Genomic DNA, 12,128 nt, shown 5'->3' with positions numbered 1-12,128 from the left:
TCTTCCCTCTGTCCTTCTGACAAGTCTGCCACCCTTTTTATACAGAAGGACCCAAATCTCCCTCTGCCCTAAGAGATGAATCACTTTGGGACTTACATCCTGAGACAATAAGACAATGTGACAGCTTCAGTTGATTTATCAGGCCTGACTCAACCAGTGCAAGTATATTCTCCTTCAACTTTATCAGATTCATGGGGAAATAGTGATGTTTCCATTGGAAGCCTTTCCCAGATACATCCATTAAAAGGGGGGCTCCTCAAGGCAAAGCAAAAGTGTTTCCTGCTGGTTACCAGTGTCAGAGGCCCAAGTGGTCAGGAGTGCAGAAGAGCAGTGTAACCCACTGCCCATCTAATCTAAGGCATTCTTAAACACTTGGCTTGAAGGCAATCAAGATTCCAACAAACCAGTAATGATTGGCATCCTGAACCACCCAACCAACAGGTTACTGGTGTGCAACAGAAACATTTCCTATTGGTCACTAAAGTCAAGTAATTTATGTAACCAACCAATGGGGTATTGATGTCTATTGGAGCTGTTTCCTAATAGCCTGGCTGCACAATCAGAGACCCTGATTTACCTAACCTGGGGAGAGTTATCAAATATTATTACCTTGAACAATGTGAACACATCTGGCTGCTGAGCATCTGGGAACCAGCAGTAGTTATCTTCAGACACTTGGTAAGGGTAACCTGAGCGGTAAATATATGGGAACAACCCATAGATCTGGGGGAAGCAAGAAAGAGTAAAAAATACCAGTAGATGCAACTATGAGCCCACATGCCCCTCCCCTAACAAGTCTCAGGTTTGCCTGAAGCTTTGTTCCCTGCTACGGCATATAAAGCTAATGAGTAAAATAAATAAATAAAATGTCATGGATGGAAAGTTCAGCTTTGATCTATGTCTGTAGATTAGGGATGATGCTACTGTCCTCTCAAGAGCACTGTTGCGGTCACTGGATGCAGAGTGCTGCTTTGGTGCAGGGTATTCTCCTTACATGCTTTCTCTCACACACACAAACAGACAGGGCTGGAGTCATTTACCACGGAGTTACTCAGCTCTTTTTCTGGCCTCATCAGAAGCACACTTTGATCCACAGCCCGGACAGCACACACAGATCCAGGAGCTGCTTGCATCTGGAGGCTGACGTCTGAGCCAGGAAGGGCCTCCTCCTCTGAGAAGCCCAGCTTCACCTAGAAGGGCATGGGAGGAAAATACACAAAAGTGGGGGTGAGAAAAGCAGAACCAGGGAGAGAGTCCCTTCTGCTGACCCTCCTGCTGGGCCTAGTGGCAGGAAGGAGCTCTGCATGGTTCAAATGAATGGAGTCCTCTAAGGGTTCACCTTAGGTCAGGGGTGGGCAAAATGTGGCCCGTGGGCTGGATGTATGTGACCTGGCAGTTCATTCTATTTGGCCCACGGGGCCCCTAAAAATTTTAGAAAATTAATATTTAGCTGCCCCTGGCTGCCTGTCATGTGGCCCTCGATGGCTTGCCAAAACTCAGTAAGCAGCCCTCTGCCTAAATAATTGCCTGCCCCTGCCTTAGGCGGTGGTGGCCTCTTCAAGAGGGTATTGAAGGGAGTGCAATGGTGATGGCAGCAGGTGGATTCTGAAGGGATGGATCATAGGGCAGTTGGGAGCTGGGGGCAGATTACTGTGAAAACATAGTGATATTACAGAGCCCTACTCTGCAGGCTACAGCAGTTCATTCACATAGTAGCACAACCTGGGGACAGCATAGAACATCTGCCTGTGCTCTTCTCTCTGCTCCACCTCCTCCCTGACCCCCCAGTTACATTCAGGGTCTCAGTCTGCATCCTCAATCCCTCTGTGACACTGGGCTTGGTTTTCTGAGGCACCTCTTCCCCATGTCTGCTCACAGCTCCCCAGGACAACTGCACTCCTGAGGAGTAACGATGCTGTCTTCAGGGGGTCAGACTGCTCTGCACAGGACAAGGGGGCTCCTTCTCAGCTCATAGCCCCCTTCTGTGCAAGTGGTAATGCCCACTTCTGTGATCTTCTTTCAGCTACAGTCTCCTCAACCTCCTGCAACATAAATATCAAACCACTCCAAGTACCCAAGGAACAGGCAGAGAGATCCTGAGAGCTGCTTTGGTTCACTTCATCTGTGATGCTCTGAACCTGCAGGACAGGCATGATGCAGGAACCCACCTGGACAGACACTGCTATTACCTGCCTGTCCTGCATCTACACACACTCAAACCCACTTCACATGAGCACCCCCTTACATTCCCCCACAATGCAAAGCCAGTCACTCACATACCTTTCATATACCCCTATGGTGTCTCTTCTCTATCCATTCAAGCATTCATTCAGAACATTATGTTACTTACCACATCCCTTGCAAGCTTCCATTCAGCTCTACAAACACCCTCAGTTCATCACTGCCCCAACCACTGATACACAGAGTGGCCCACATTATCTACTGCTTGCATTTTTATCACTTGCGCGTGTCCCTTATTTGAACAAGAATCTCATCCCAGAAACTCAGAGATGTCCTCAGAATAAAGTCCCACCTTATTTTTGAAGCACATGGAAACACTGAAGGGGGCACTGTCTGCAATGATTCCTCCAGTGGGGAAGATGACATACACTATGATGGTAGGAGCTGGGGCATAGTCAGAGGTGAAGACCAGAGGGATAAAGAAGTGGCCTGACATCACTAAAAGGAAGGAGAGAAAGAGGAAAAGAAGGGTACATTTCTGTTCCCAAAGCTATCAAGATCTTCTTCATTTACCCTCATCCTCCCTTTGCCCAATTTGCTCCCATTCTCCTTAATCAGTACCAAGGAAAGGCCCACAAAACAATTGGTGTCCCCATGGACAATGTCAGGCATTAGAGAACAGCCAGAAGCTCTACCCATCTCTGTCCCTCTCCTGAAGGGGGCTGAGAGCCTCAGCATTTTGGCTGTTTGCAAGGTGTTCATCTCTGCCAGGACCATTTGTCTCAGAGTCACCTTATACTCTGTTGTTACTTATTTGCATTACTGTAGTGCCTGCAGCCCCCCGTCATGGGTTGGGAACCCATTATGCACAACACTAAACAAACACAGAGCAAAAACAAGGCTTCTGCCCCACAGAACTTACAATTTAAGTGTCAAGACCAACAGATGGAGCCAGACAGATGGCAAAGTCCAGGGTGCAATACATGTCAGCAAGACAGTTTGTGGTATATAAGCACACCAGCTGTCTGGCTGCTGTAGGTATCATGGTGAAAGAGTGTTTTAGGGAGGCACTAAAAGGATAATCCCACAGTTTCAAAAGGTGTACAGGGAGCTGTCACCAACATCAGATAGCAGGAGGGAAAGCATGAGGGAGCATTGTGTTTGATGATAACTAACCGGTGGGGGTGGAGGCTAGCCTTGTGGGATAACTGAGGAGGGAGTCCACCCCTCAGTGCTGAACAAGAGATGGCAGGTAGGGAGGGCAGGCCATGAGGGACCATGAAAGTGGAGACAAGTCATTCAAGCTGGACATGGCAGAGAAGAGGCTGCTCAGGGGGAATGCTCCAAAAAAACCAAAAAACCCAAAAACAAACAAACAAAAAAGGATTCAGTTCACGCAGCAGAGCCCACAGGGGAACTGCTGAGCATAGGAGAGGAGGAGGATGAACTTACTGCTTGGCAGGCCAACCCAGACACTCTTCTGACCTGAAAGGATGAGTCCCTTTTTACCAGTGACCTACAGAGGAAAAGAGAGAGCATAAGAGGAAGGCCAGGAGATACTTGAAATATAGCTCATTGTTTGAGAGCATCATGCAGGCAAGTTTTCATGGGAGAAGAACTCAGAGGAAACGGCACACAGAACTTTATACCTTCCAGGATACAAATTATAATCCCACCTCTAGGCAGGGAGAAAAGGTGGCTGTGGGAGATCAAGGGAGTGGGATATGCAGACTTTTATCTGTTCCGATCTATCTAGGGTCCCTAAGATGCAAGAGTACTGGTTATCCAGCAGCTGACTGATGATTTCTAGGCTGAACTGTGTAAGCAGCTGAGTTCTTAAGGGCACTGGTGCCCAGAGAAAACAAAGAGAAAACAAGGCTAGACAGCCACTATACTGGTCTTTTCAAGGCCTGGATGAACTTCCATCTATGTGACCAAACTTCCATCTTGCCTCCAAAATGTGGGTTTCTCAAATGCATCACTGAGGAACTTTGTCAGGCTCAGCACACACACGAGAGGTCAACTCTGCCACTGCCACAGCTGTCCCTGTTCTGTGTGATCCAGCACCTCCCCCATCATGCCCCTTCCCTCTACACCAGCACTCTCATAGAGACTCACATAGTAGGAAAAAGTCATATGTTTGGAGCCATGCATCAGGTCTCGCGGGTCAATTTTGTAGTCCACCTTAACCTGCTGCATTTTGCCACAAGGCAGAATCTCTGGCACACGTACAATCCTGAGGAAGCTCTCAGTGGTGGTGTAAAATGGCTGTATGAAATGGTAGGCATTCTGGTAAACCACACCGGCTGTCCCTGGAACGTACTCTGGATCCTGAGGCAGGAACCTTCCCTGCCGAGAGTGAAAAACAGTAAAACTCCTTAGGTGAGTAAATCAGCCCGAGTAAAAGACTTTGAAATTGGTGGTGACCTGCATCACAGAAAGTACTTGGATATCCTGGGCCAAATTCATCCCTCATGTGAATGCCAGGTATGGCAGCATATTGTCAAGTCAGGTTCATTCGCTACTGTAATTTACAGTAGATGGTACTACCTGTGACTGTTAATGCTGAGTGCCAGACACTCAGCATTAACAGTGTCATAACCAGTGTAAATAATCTGGCAACCTCTAGGGGGTATCAATGTCTTTGGGCAGAAGAGCACCTTAGAGGGGGTATTAGTCTTATACTTGGTGGAGGAAATTCTGCCAAAATGTTGTGGCACTGAGGTCCAGTCCATGATAGGGTAGACAGGACTCTTGAACCCTGATCAATAGCGAGTTTAGGAGTGGACCCCTGATAAACAGACAATGGATAATCTACTTGTTTTGGCAGCTCCTGCAGCTAAACTGGTTCCAAATGTACTGGCATCTGCCTTTCCTTTAAACTAAACCAGTAAGGCTGGTAGTGGGGGCACAGGTATGTGGGCAACCCAGTACCTCTATATACACTGCTCATGCTTTTATGCCTGGAGAGGTCACTCCAGCTTTGCAGAAAAGCAGACTGCATCACTGCATCAGGACTATCATTCATGAATTGGGCTCTACAGCCATGCTCACAGATGTTCAACAAGCTGATGCCTCGCTCAGTGCAAATCTGTTGTTTAGCGAAACATACAGATTCGTATGGATGCCTATGGTTTATATGGCAGGATGGGAAGCTCAAGTCAGATAGACAGTGTCAGCAGACTTTTGTGAGGTGCCCAGGACTAAAATAACTCCAGAGAATAGGCCTGATGTGCCTCAGAAATGCTGTTTGTGGGGAAGCCAAGAAGTCAGAATTATAGTTCTTCAGTACAGCTATGGCGAACCATCTGCAGAGCAATAAGCTTGTTCTGGAAAGCACATTGAGTCCCTCTTTCTCACAAATAAGGAAATCCATCTTCCTCACTTACCTCCAGTGAGACTGGATTATCACCCCAAGCATTTGTGTCCAGCTCAAAGTAAGCTCTCCCAGAGTCATCTGTGGTGAACATTGCCGTGAACTGTTTCCCTTTGTAGTTTACAATCAGGTAAACGTTTGTGCTGTTCATTAACCTGCCTTGGTGATCAACCATCTTAACCTAAGAACCCCATGGAGAATGGGAGGAAACAAAGCAGATTTGTCAGTAGATAGAACACTGCTCAGCCTAATCATCCTCAGAATCTCCAGATCAAAGAAATCAATGGCAGTCCCAACTCCCAGAACTTCTGAAAGAGCCATCATCTCCTATATCACCCTAGTTACTGTATTACAAGCAAGCACCATTAGCAAGATGATCACTCTCAACTCCTGAAAATAGCCTGGGTGCCTCATCTATACAATTGCATACATCAAAGTCTTTGACGGTTGACTGAGGTTTGACCCTGAACTCATGTTCCTCTTTGTTTTTACTGCTTATGGTGTCTTTTGTTAAATAACATTCTTCCACAGGGGTTTTTACCTGTAAGTCATAATTTGTGACTTTTTAACCCTAGTTTAACCAAGTATCTCCAGTATAGTCATTGAGATTGCAGTATCACTACTGTGATACTTTCCAGAGGTGTAGTTAAGGGTTACCTTCCCTGTGTAGACCTCTCCACTGTAGTAGTAAGGGTTTGCCTCCTCAAATGTGGCTCTCCCAGCTGTCCTGGAGATGAAGAAGTTGCCAGAGGCATTGACCTGCACTCCTGAGGGAACAGATTTAGAAAAAAAAGGTGTGAAAGGGGGAAGCAAACAGCTCCACAGATCAGTTCCACCCCTCAGCCAGCCCACTGGCAACACAATTATACATGTCAGGCTGCATACACCTTATACCCCTCCCAGGATTTTGGCATACCTAGCTTCCCATTCTAAGTCTTTCAGTGCCACAACCCACCATGAGATTGGACCACAGCACTTCTAGGGAATCAAGGAGCCTTAAAGGTGCAAGTGTGGGGGTTTAGAGCCTCCAGGGTCAAACCAGTGGAACTGAATTGTAGATCCCCTGTGAGTTTAGAGCAGGGGTGGGCAAAATGTGGCCCATGCCTGCCAGGCCATTCTATCTGACCCATGGGGCCCCTAAAAAATTTTAAAAATTAATATTTATGTGCCCCTGGCTGCCTGTCATGCAGCCCTCAGTGGCTTGCCAAAACTCATTACACAGCCCTCCACCTGAAATAATTGCCTGCCCTTGGTTTAGAGGTAGCCTAGCCCCTGCGCTTCTGTGAGCCTGTGTCTCAGTGCTTGTAAGAGAAGGACAGGTGGCCTATGGTGCTCCCAGTATGCCTGGATATGCCTTGAAGTGCTTTTTGTATGTTCTCGAAGACACCACTGGAGTTACCTGTGTCAATCTCCTTTAATGTGACCATTGCATCAATGCTGTCCCTGAAGTTGGAAGAGACTTGGAGAAAGTCACCCAGATTGACAGATGTAGAGAAGCAGCCCATCTTATCTGTCTGAAAAAAAAGAGAGAGCAAAGTCCAGATGAGACCCCAGCACAATAGGAGAGTGGCCAGCAGGAGGTAAAAATGTCCTGGAACAGAACAGAACCTCTTTTTGCTGGAGCTCACCACTCCACATCAGAGGGCACCTTAAGAGCTAATGATCTGAGTGTCACTCAGACAATATTGCCCTGTCTGCATGGTGATGTGCTTCTGTCTCCTGCCTGCACCATGGCACAGCACAACATGGTGCCAGGAGGAGCTGGATCTCAGCATCAGAGGCAGAGATGGTGATTCCTGTGGCAAAAGAGGAGTGGAGGGCAAAGAGCCTTCTTTACCTCCTTCGTCCTTTCTGTGTGCATGTGCATGTGTATATGTCTATGAGTTCATATCTATATGTGTGTATATATGTGTATGTACACATGTGTATATGCATGTGTGTCTTTACAAAGCCTATTAAACATTTTTTTTAATGTTTCTCTGCTGCTGGGTGAAAGAGCCTCTGGAACAAGAGGAAGACTGGTCCACCAGGCAAACACAAATCCCAGTTAGATGCACAGAGGGAAAAGCTAAAAGGACACAACCAACTATTTGTTTCCTTTAGTCCCTCCCAGCTCTAATCACCTTGGGGTGTCACTTTCCAAACAGCAGATAAAATTTTTCAGACAGAGCTTTTTTAAAAAAAATGACAATCTTCCCTCAAGAGGAGCAGCCCAGTTGAGAAAATGAGCTGCCAAACAAAAACAAATGGGCCCAGAATCCCTAGAGGCAGAGAGAGAGAGGACCAGATGGATAAGAGAGATGGGAATGCTTAATCAGAGAACAGGGAAAGCCAGGAAAAAAAACATACCTAACAGAAAAAAACCAAGGACAAAACTAAAGTGAAAGAGGGAAAGGAGCACCTGCAAGGGGAAGGATGGGAGCTCCTAAGGCAGGGGCAGGCAATTATTTTGGGCAAAGGGCCACTTACTGAGTTTTGGCAAGCCATCAAGGGCTGCATGACAGGCAGCCCAGGGCAGATAAATATTAATTTTCTAAATGTTTTAGGGGCCCCCGCGAGCTGGATAGAATGGCCTGGTGGGCCACATCCGGCCCCCAGGCTACATTTTGCCCACCCCTGTCCTAAGGGGAAAGCGCAGTGGTAGGTTAGCTGAGAGCCAGAGGTGCCTGAGCCAAGTGCATGCTCTAAGCAGGCCAGGAGGGTTCCCACTAGCTACCTTGGAGCTAGCACCATCACTACAAGGTTGGAGCACATTTTGTATGCCCCTAATCATACAGCAGACTTCACAGAGTCCATGGCACTTCTCTTCACAGCTCAACCCTGAGAGTATGGTAGGCTTGTTTGGGGAGGTTGCTTGGGCAGAAGAGGCATTGATGTTAGGTACTTGGTCTTTCCCCGTTAAATGGCTTTTGGGGCTTTCTGGTGTTAAAATAAGCCAGAGTCTATTCCACCTATTGGGCACCTAACTGTGATTCTATTCTATTCTATCCTGTTTGACTCCCTGAAAATACATTGATCCATCTATTTTTGTAACATGCCATCATCTTAGCCTTAAGATTATGTATCAAAAAGGGGGTGAGGGGGAGGCAGACCCATCCACCTTTGCATTAACGGGTTTTCAGGGACTCAAGCGGGGAGAATCGGATGGCACTTAGGCCCTGAATTCACTTACGTTCTTCCCGTATAATCTGGCTCAATGTGCACAGTTGAACTCGAAACAATTCAAGGGGGAAACGTAATGGAAAACAAGGAAGGGTCAAACTTGGAAAAGAAAGGAGAACTGGAAAGGGATAGAACACAAGAAAGGGAACTATCCAAGTTTACCAACAGTAAGCAAAAGCAGATGTTAGCTGCGGGTGAGTAACAAACTCAGGGATTAAACATGGAGAGAAACCAACTGAAAATAAAACACCTACAGTTGCTTCCCTTTCCCCTTGGCCCAAATAGTGTGGCTTCTTTGCTCTGTTGTGTAGGACTGTGGCTCCTGTCTTGCTAAGGGACTCTCACCTGGCTGAGGTAGCTCTTACAGAGGTCTGATTTATCCGGGCTGGGCAGGGACCAACGCTTCCGGCACAAGGTTACCTCCATCCCCCCTTGCACACCTTTCCCATAGGTGTATCTGCATGAGAGAGTAGGAGTGGCAGATAGTTACAAAATGGAGGAACTGCTCCTGTGCACTGACAGATTGAATTCACTGTGTGGATGGATACATGCAATGTATAAGGCATATCAAGAGAATGGCATTCCCCCCCACCCCTCCATCCATGAATGTATTATTTGGCTTCTGGCTTTTGTTTTTAGCTTTCTCTAGCATTAGACATTGGCAACAGCTAGAAGTAGAAACTGGTCTGGCATGAACTGGGACAATCTCTTAGTACTCAGAAACCTCTTGGGTGCTTGACTGGACAGTCTTGCTCATGTGCTCATGTTTGAACTGACTTCCAGATCTGGGGTCAAGAAAAATTTTTTCTCCAGGTCATAATGGCAATAACCATTGGGAAGGGGAGGCTGTGCTCTCTTGCAGCGCAAGGCACAGTCCACTTCCTAGTCTGAGTGCCTTTTAACCTTACAAATCCTCTGCCATGTTGTGTCAAGGCACTAGTGGTGCCCTTGTTTCCCCTGGTTTTTGCCTGTGACACAATGTCCAGTTTTTTAGGGTTTTTTCCATCATACGTTATTTTGTGGTTGTGATGTGTAAAGGAGGTTGGGACAGACAATCCCTTTGGACAAATGGTTACCTACAAATACTGGGGACTGGACTGCGTGGCCTCAGGACCCTCTTCCTATCCCATGTTCCCACATCTGTATGTTTCCTGGAGGTTTCCCTAAGAGATACAGGGGCCTTTCCTCATCACTGGCTAGAGTGCAGTAGTGTGTCCCTCCCACCAAGGAAGCCTCCTCACCTGCCGCACACCTGTAGCGGGAAAGTTTTATCCAAAACGTAAATATGAATTGGCTTCTCAAAAATCACTTCAAATTTTGGCAGCACTGGAAGGGAAACCCAGAGAGACAAGAGGGAATAATTACATCTTGCTGAGGATAGAGGTGGAGACAAACCCTGGCAGAGTAGGGGTAGGAAGTCCCATTTTCTTCTTTTAAAAGGGAAGACAGTTTGTTTCCTGGGTGTTTACCCCAGTGATGATGTCTATGCTCAGCCTGCCATTCTCTGATGGCTCAGAATTAACTTGTAGAATTCCCTGACCTCTCAGTTGTTTGTGATGAGTGATGATGGAAAGAGGCTACCCACAGCAAACAAAGTATTACTCTTACATGGCTCTGGAAAGACTGAAGAACAAAAGTCCAGCCCTGGACACATTCTACAAACAAAGCCAGAGAGGGTGAAAGTAGAGTTTACAAATTCCTCTAGAAATAAGCACTGAGAATGGAATTTTAAAGAGGATTTAAGTGATGCAGAAGCTTGTGCTCCATTGAAAGCCAGTGAGATGCTTTCTTCTGCATCACTTAAGCTCTTTAGAAACTCCCACCTTCATGCCCTTATAGCCAGATTTCAGGGGTCAGCAGATTGTAGTGCTGGTGTTGCTCCATTAGAGCCACTGCACTGTACTCAACCAACCAGGGAGCCAGACAATCACCTCCTTAAACAATATCCATTATGAATTTGACTCCTTTCCCTGTCCAAAGTGACAGAGCTTCCCTCCACAGATGTGATTCTCCATCTACCATCAGTTTCTTGTACTGAAATGGGATTCCTCTTCCCAGATATGATTTCCCATGCCTCATATCTGCCCCACATATTTCCAATTTATACCATATTCCTCTACGGAGAAGCTGCTGTATGCTTTCCCATTGGCTACGTTGATGACATACATCCCCAGGGGAGGCTCAGCAGCTAGCTGGAAAGATAAATCTGCAATGCCATCCTGAGCTACCACGTCCAGCCACTGGCCAATCCGGTTGTTGTTAGGGTCCTACACCCACAAGAGAGAGGAAGAGCCAGTTATTACAGTCTCTTAAATAATCCAAACCTCATAATATGCAGCTGTTTCAAGATTAATGCTATTACCCATTGGGTTCTAAACGGGTCTCTGAGGGTGTGTGTAGATGAAACAGGGTCCCTAAATTGAAGTGGTGGGTTTTTAAAAACAGCGCTTTTTTACCTCAGGCAGGTAGGCAGGCAGGGGGGGCCGGATCAGGCTCGCAGCTTTTCTTGGGTGGAGCCTGATTTCCTGGGCTGCTGCCAGGCTGCCTGCAGGGTTTCCTGCAGAGCCCCTGAGCTGCACGGAGCCCAGTGCTTTGCTCTGCGGCTGTAGGGGGAGCAAACTAAAACTCCTTGGAGGAGTTTTAGTTTCCTGCACCCCAAGTCATCTAAGGTGTGTTATGCTGCCAAATTTGCTACAGCAGCTGTAATTAATGCGCAGTACACCACCGAGACGTGCAAACACTGACACCATTAAAGAGGTGCAAAAGCATTTAGCCTGCTTTAAAGGGTTGAGCAGAGATGCCCCTTGTTTCATCTGCACACAGCCTCTCTATATGACCTATATATAGACATTTTAGATTCTTCTGCCAATGATACTCTTATCCAGGGGAAAGAGGTCTTAAAAGTTCTAATTGTTAATTTATTTAGTCATTAGTTTTATATAGTGCCCTTCCCAAAAAGACTGAGAGTGGCTTACAATAAAAGAGAAAAAGACTTGAACAAATAAAATAAAATATTAAATAAGAAGATGCCTCCTGTTCAGGGAAAAAGCCAAATTCAGAGGGTTTTGAAAAGAAAAAAGCCAAATTCAGACACTTCATCCCACCTGCTCCCACTTCTCTGACTGATGGAGGAGAGCATTCCCTCCTGCCCAACCCAACCTCCCTTTCCACTCATGTTCTCTAAAAATAGTTTCCCCCAACCTGTATTCCCTAACATTCCTACCTACTTCCACCCTGCCACCTTACACACAGAGGAGTCACCCACCCTCTTACTGTCCCTTCCAAGACAAACACCCCTGTCCCAAAAAGAGGCCACAGACAACTCATTCATTGCCTTCTTCCCTGCAGGGAAAATACAGTCTTCAATCAAGACACAAAACAGAAACAAAAATAGACCCCTTCATCCCAC

General features: G+C 46.7%; 1 protein-coding gene across 1 annotated transcript in view; it reads right to left on the bottom strand.

Annotated features, from left to right (window-relative positions):
* The window catches only part of LOC102374090 (alpha-2-macroglobulin-like protein 1), a 56,585-nt gene that overhangs the window by 28,623 nt on the left and 15,834 nt on the right, over positions 1 to 12,128 (bottom strand). Inside the window, exons 7-17 of the mRNA XM_025214383.1 lie at positions 10,827 to 10,986; positions 9,961 to 10,045; positions 9,065 to 9,176; positions 6,957 to 7,071; positions 6,215 to 6,324; positions 5,571 to 5,738; positions 4,300 to 4,530; positions 3,634 to 3,697; positions 2,534 to 2,679; positions 1,041 to 1,190; positions 610 to 723 (exon numbers count right to left, since the gene is read on the bottom strand). Of these exons, the coding sequence (XP_025070168.1) occupies positions 610 to 723; positions 1,041 to 1,190; positions 2,534 to 2,679; positions 3,634 to 3,697; positions 4,300 to 4,530; positions 5,571 to 5,738; positions 6,215 to 6,324; positions 6,957 to 7,071; positions 9,065 to 9,176; positions 9,961 to 10,045; positions 10,827 to 10,986 (1,455 nt within the window). The remainder of the gene's footprint in view (positions 1 to 609; positions 724 to 1,040; positions 1,191 to 2,533; positions 2,680 to 3,633; positions 3,698 to 4,299; positions 4,531 to 5,570; positions 5,739 to 6,214; positions 6,325 to 6,956; positions 7,072 to 9,064; positions 9,177 to 9,960; positions 10,046 to 10,826; positions 10,987 to 12,128) is intronic.

This window comes from Alligator sinensis, unplaced genomic scaffold (assembly GCF_000455745.1).
Source record: "Alligator sinensis unplaced genomic scaffold, ASM45574v1 scaffold1129_1, whole genome shotgun sequence".
NCBI lineage: Eukaryota > Metazoa > Chordata > Crocodylia > Alligatoridae > Alligator > Alligator sinensis.
The sequence above is the reverse complement of the archived record's forward strand: the minus strand, read 5'-3'. Positions and strand labels throughout refer to the sequence as shown.